General features: G+C 30.2%; 1 protein-coding gene across 10 annotated transcripts in view; it reads right to left on the bottom strand.

Moving 5' to 3' along the window:
* usp (ultraspiracle) overlaps positions 1-6,567 on the bottom strand; it is a 114,383-nt gene that overhangs the window by 36,107 nt on the left and 71,709 nt on the right. For 4 of the 10 annotated variants that reach the window (XR_010842951.1, XM_067045607.1, XM_067045606.1 and 1 more), the window contains one exon: positions 3,276-3,326. The exons of the other annotated variants lie outside the window; for them this stretch is intronic. Coding sequence is in view for 3 of the 4 variants with exons in the window: in XM_067045607.1 (XP_066901708.1) it covers positions 3,276-3,326 (51 nt within the window). In the remaining variant the exon portion in view is untranslated. The remainder of the gene's footprint in view (positions 1-3,275; positions 3,327-6,567) is intronic. 10 annotated transcript variants of the gene reach the window in all.

Genomic DNA, 6,567 nt, shown 5'->3' with positions numbered 1-6,567 from the left:
AAATAAGGCTCTAACGATTTTGATTAAACATTGCATATCAATGGACAATTAAATGATATTTAATATCAGGTAGGTTTTATCCTGGTCTTCAATAATAATGATAAACTAAGATTGAAAAGGAGAATATTTTTTCCTTAGAACTAGCATATTACAATATATTAATAAAAACACAAATAATTTACCTCCCAACCTGCTCACCGCACACCTTTCAGGACTTTTAATATATTCATTAGTAGACCCTCAGAAATTACAAAGATTCAAAAATTAGAAAATTGTTCCTTAAATCTGCCTGCTTGCTTAGGCTGGACAAACTTGCTTCTGCATATTACTAAAATTCACTCACTCATACTTTCTGTTGAATGTATATGATTCAAAATATTTCAATATCGTTAAAGGCAGAAGAAGAATACGCAATCATAGTTACACTTCACTATATCAGGAGAGCGGAAAAGTGTAATTAACACGTCCGGTTTTTATCACTGGCTTCAATCGCCATTGAATATTAACTCGTCGTTTCCACTACCACCATCTGAACACTAATTAACATCACTCATTGAAATATTTATACTATACTTTATATATTATATACAGGACGTTTCAGGGTTTAGTGTCATAATTGGATATATGAATTAGCGATCTCAAAACAAGAAATAAATTCCTCATGTCCACTTTGTTTAGGAGATATTCACATCTAAAGATTTTTATTGCAATGAATTATTCATATTATAATAAATGAATTTATTAATGAAATGTAAACATCATCGTTCATATTAAATGTTGTTCAGAGTGATTACCTAGATCATTAAGACATGCTCGGGGCATCATTCTTTCACAGTAATAGTGGCCGAGCGGAATTGGATATGTGTTTACTGTTTAGCAAGTTTCAATAATCCGTTTTCGTAAAGAAATTAAGGTAACTGACCTGGATTGAATAGACATTTTGTTTAATATCTTACCAAAAATAAATAATAATCCATTAATGTTGGAGGAAGATAGTTAACCGTATGAAGTAGATTGTCCTAGATAGATTGGAAGATGGTCCAGGGACAGTCAATAAAGGTATCAAAATAGTAAACAAAAAAAAAAACTATTTATAGTAAACCAATGCTTCGCCCTACTTTGCAGGACTTCGTCAGATGTAAATGGAAAAAAAGCAAGAAACAAATATTTTACTTTTTACAAAAAATAAAAACATTTCAAAACAATTGTTTTGTTATATATAAGTAAGAGGTATATAAAAAGTAATTAATAATAGCAATATAAGGAATAATACATGGTAAACTGGATAATATAAGGTAAACTGGAAATAAGTTATTAAAATAAACAAGTGTGATAGAAGTTCTAAATGTATATCTAGACAAATAAATAGTAGGAGAATACTCATTAAAATTAGTTATAAATATAGTAAAGATGTAAGTGTAAAAGGTAGATCAGATAGGTTAAAGGGATAATATGTAAAAGGGAGACATCAAAAAAATTGATTAAAATAAACAATAATCACAGGAGTAATCACTTGCCAGAGTGGAAGACTGAGAACGACTGAGAAGAAAGGGGAAAGTCAGTCAGGTATAGAAAAAAGGGTCCCTACTTCCAAGGTTAACCCCTAGGAAAGGAAAGATTTTTTATAGTATACGGATAGGAATCATCAGAACCATCTAATCTCATATATAATATCACAATAAGTAAATATATGCGATAAATAAGGATGTACATGTATGAGATATTGCAAACAAATATAAATACATTGATACATAAATACTGTTGGAAACGTTGGTTTACAGTTTTCTTTAACTACTTTGATACCTTTATTACCCGCCATCCGGACTATCTTCCTACAATAAACCTGTAAGGAACCCTAAACCTGAAACACCATGTAAACTCATTTAGGGAAATAAATATCACTTAAATGTTTTGCTAAGCTCCTTGGAAAATACATAGAACCAAGAAACTACAGAAAACAATTCATAACATAACATTCAAAATAAATCGACGACATTAAACATAGCAGAAATGGAATGAACAGAAGAACAAAAACATTATCTTAAAAACTAATACATGTACCCTAGTAAAATGAGATAGATTTATAAGTAGTAAAACTAGTAAAACATCCTGAATAATAAAAACATTAAGTGTTTGTAACATACATCGACATTTTTATTTTAAAAAGAGTTCGTCAATTGTAATACACCATAAAGAATTATTATTATTGTCTTAAAATTCCAATAAATCATAAGTCGATTGAAGAGATCTTTCTAAAAACGTCATAACTAAGAAATTTTCAAAACGATGTTTTAGTGTAAAAAGCTTTCTTCTAACCTCATCTGACAGATGCTTGCGATGAATCAGTCCCCAATCCTATATCAAAACTCAAAATTTGTTGAAATAGGATGCCTGGCAAAGCAACTAGAAGAAATTTCAGGACTCTTCAAAATTTTCCAGAACTACTTTCGAATCATCCTTATTAAGAGATAGAAAAATAATAGAAAAAGCTATTCACTATAATAAACCAAAATTGGCTCAAACAGTTTTAGCGAAAACCAAAAAATAGTACGCAATAGAACAAAAAAAATAGTCTTTCAAAAATGTAAACTATCTAAATCTGCGATGTAACGAGACGTAACCACTCTAGTAAAGTTATCGCATTCAATTTCATATTTTTTAGAATGTTTTTAGCTTAATTTATTTTTAAATAGTTATTAATACAAAGATTTTTCCAGAAATATTCTGAATATAATGGAGAATTTTCTGAATCGATTTATTTTAATGAAACATTCTAATTCGTTTTGATATCATTACAATTTCAATTTATTTTTTAACGGAAGTCAAGTTTTGAATTATCGAGTAATCATTAATTATTAATTTTGTAACAAAGTGTTTTCTCTAATTTTTTTAATTATAAATAAAACATATAAATGACTGGAATTAGTGTTTTTTTTTTTTAAACTAGAAAAAATAAGTTCTTTTATTCTGAAAAAAAATCAGTATTTAAAAGGTGCAGGAGCAAACCGGACGGTAGAAATCGCCTTAGGCGCAATTTTCTTTCGAATCCTATTTCCGGCAGAATTTTTTTTTTTTCAACAGGTAAACTTTTAAGCGTATGCTAGGGTTCTAATGCATCTATCCTATTCATTCACTTAGCCTAAGGCAAAAGAAAAGACTTTCAAATTGCACCTGGCTCATTCACAATACAATGCTCCAGCAAAACATTTTTATTTTATTTTTAGGTGCTCATAAAAGAGCAAGGCTCTAATTAAAAACTATTCTATTCAACAAACCTGAATGAAGAGAGGAGGATGATTCAGAACGCCATAGGACTTCGGGCAAGACTGTTAAAAAATAAATAGAAATAATTTTATTATTGTTTGATTGCATTATTTACTATACATTAATTCACAAAATAATTGTTGATAATTGGCAGCTATAGATAGAAGGCAGGTTTTTAGAGGTCAACTTGGCAGAAGCAGATATGATCAAGGTAGAATCCGATGAATGTGATGAAAACAAAAACCTGCGTAAATTAAAACCAATATTGAGACTTTGTAGTTTTTATTCATTAATAAATTTCTTAATAGTTTCTTCCTCTTCACCAAACAGTATCTAATGATCAGCATACCCAAGCACGTATATTTAACCATACTGAGTCAAACACATTTCGGTACACAACATCCGACGTAAATCGATGATAAGTAATACTCGTATCTGGTTAGCAGCAGACACAAAGGCTACGAGGATATACATAGAGAAAGGACTAAGTCTAAACAGCCAGGGGAATTGTTGAAATAAGAAGGGATGAAATGCTTATTATTTTTCCAATGCAAAATCAGAGAATTAAGCAGGCTATATTGAGGTGATAACACTATTGAAAATAAAATGATCGAGTAATGTTTAAAGCTTAATTAACGAATTTCTAAAAACTTAATAAGCTCGAACAGGAGTACCAAATGTGACGAAATCTAGGTGAAAGGATTGCATTAAGTCTGATCATCCGGATTGTAACTTGAACTGCGGTCAATGGGTTGAAGTATATAAACGGTGTTGGTTGATGTGGGCAACCATTCGCTTTTTATAATTTCTAGAATATCTTTATCACTGAACCCATAGATCAAACACTTTGAAACGCTTAAATTAAAAGTACGCTATTGTGTAAACCTTTAAATTGATATAGAATTACAGAAACCACATTTTTTTTAGTTCTTAACCATATTCTGTAATTTTGTGTTTTACCTTCAAGATTATTTTACAATTTTTTTTTTTATATTTTTCTATAACTAGGTATAAGACGCTAAATTATTTTCACAAATTGAAGGAAAAAATAAAATATCCGAACTCATGTCAACTTTTATTTTTCCTTTGCTGATCTCATTCTAAAAATATCAGAGTAAAACAATGAATTCGGTAGTTTTTAGAACCATGAAAATAATTCATCTAAGATACAACTAAATTTACCGTATTTAGTAATAATTTAATGAAAATAGTACCCAATCGATTCTCTAACAGACCTAGGACAGTTTAACGATGCAACCTTAGGCAAAAGTATGGTAGAAAGGAGGTGCAAAGGTCATCAGGAAGCGGTGTCGCTAACTGAAGCAACAACCTCTTTTAACAATTCATTCACTCATTTATGCTAATCTAAATAGATAAAACGGACATAACACAACAATTAAAATAATATTAACAAAGAGTAACTTTACAGATAAGGGAAGGGCTGAGTGAAAGGGAAATAAACGCACTGTACGCGACAGCGTCAGTCTAACTTAATAAAAATACAATGAAATGCAGGACTCGATCTCAAGTAATAGAGGAGCCAGAACTGAATACTTCCGAAGAGGGATGGGCATCTTCTAAATTAAATGCATGAAAAAATGTCAAAATCGATCGTAAGGACCTGTGGATGGTTCTTGAAGAGTAACAAGTAAGAGGCAATATGCAGCGCTTTCTTAACATCAAGGGTCCAATTAGCACATGCCCAAGATCCCATGATCTCTAGGACCACTTAACTCCGTAAACCAATCTTCAAAATGTTTAATTTTAATTTTTTTAACGTAATTTAATATCCTTCAAATGTTATATAATATGATTTTAATCAAATAGATTTATTTCTGTTGATACCCCAAGAGTTCTTAACAATAGAGTCCTCTTTTTTTTAAGCGCACCGTAACCCGATGGCCCTGGCAATGAGTATGATTAAATACCAAGTTCAAGTGAAGCTGTGGTAGTATGAAATTTCTTATAACCTGCAGGAGGGGAGATGCCATAACCTTAGTCTTTTAAAAAATGATGCTAAGAGTGGGGATTAGGCCACGACACCTGAAGGCAACTTTACGTCCAATTAATAGGGATTTCGCACATTAATGTAATTATCTGAAACACTGTTCATTTAATCGTAAATATGAAAGGGAATAGAAGTTGTAGTAAATGTCATATCCAATAATTCGGTATATATACAATGAAAATTCATTCACCCGTTCACGAGAAATACGTGCTTATTTCTCTGTTCTGTTCAGGCACATTTCAATGTAAATATTAAGGATCCTAAAATACATTTACTGCTCTAAAAACTCAAAGGAGTGAATATAAAATTAAATAAACTCGGCCAATTTTATCTATTCTAGGAACAATATTTAAATTAAAAAAATTTTTTTTAGGGTAAAATATATTGTTTCATATTAATTAATAATTATTTCTGATATAATGGTGAAAGTTGTTTATTAAAACAAAAAGGAAAAAAAATTAATAATTATTTTTTTTTTTTTAATATTTAGTGTTTACAACAAAAAGATACTAAGAATTTATAGTAATTTAAAAAAAACCAATATCATAGTTTGATTAACCATCACCTTTTTTTTTATAACCTCTGCCTAAGGGAGCGGAAGAAATTCTCAACTGTCAGCTGACCACGTTCAAATAAATATGGCCTACGAAAGAAATAGACCCCGCCTTCTGGCATCTCTTTCCTCCAAGATTATAATAGGAAAAACCTGATAGTTGTGCGTGATTCTGACCAAATCACCTACCTGCATAACCATGGGTCTAGAAACAGTACTTGCTATCGAATTTTTTTTTTCCAAAATAGAGACAGTGTGATTCGTGTTTAATCGAGTTTATTCATGTGTCGATCTTATCTCATGTATGATCGTTTAGACGGAATATAAATACATTTTCCAAACTAAGTACATCAGTCATGAGTCACTAAATACTACCGCAGTAGTTCTAGCACCATCATATTACAAACATATTTGATAATAACGGATTCCAAAATAATTTCGGCACAGCATTATTTTTTAAGTTCACATTTTCTATAATTTATTAATGTTTACTAATCACATAGCTTGATTTGGACATACCCTACACTAGATAAATATTATGTAGAAAGAAAACTGCTATTTTTTATATAAATAAAATATATTGAATACATTCTTAATTTTAAGCAAATCATCCTCTCTCTTATTCACCCAACAAAAAAATAATCCGTTTTAACAAAAAAATAAATGCTTTAATAAATAAATAACCATGACTCTCATCTGATTAAACCGATAGGAATACAGAGCTTTATGAATTGCTTAAATG

The sequence above is a fragment of the Halyomorpha halys genome, unplaced genomic scaffold, assembly GCF_000696795.3.
Source record: "Halyomorpha halys isolate HHAL.00 unplaced genomic scaffold, Hhal_1.1 Scaffold25.1, whole genome shotgun sequence".
In the NCBI taxonomy this organism is placed as follows: Eukaryota; Metazoa; Arthropoda; class Insecta; order Hemiptera; family Pentatomidae; genus Halyomorpha; species Halyomorpha halys.
This window is presented reverse-complemented; position numbering and strand designations above follow the sequence as displayed.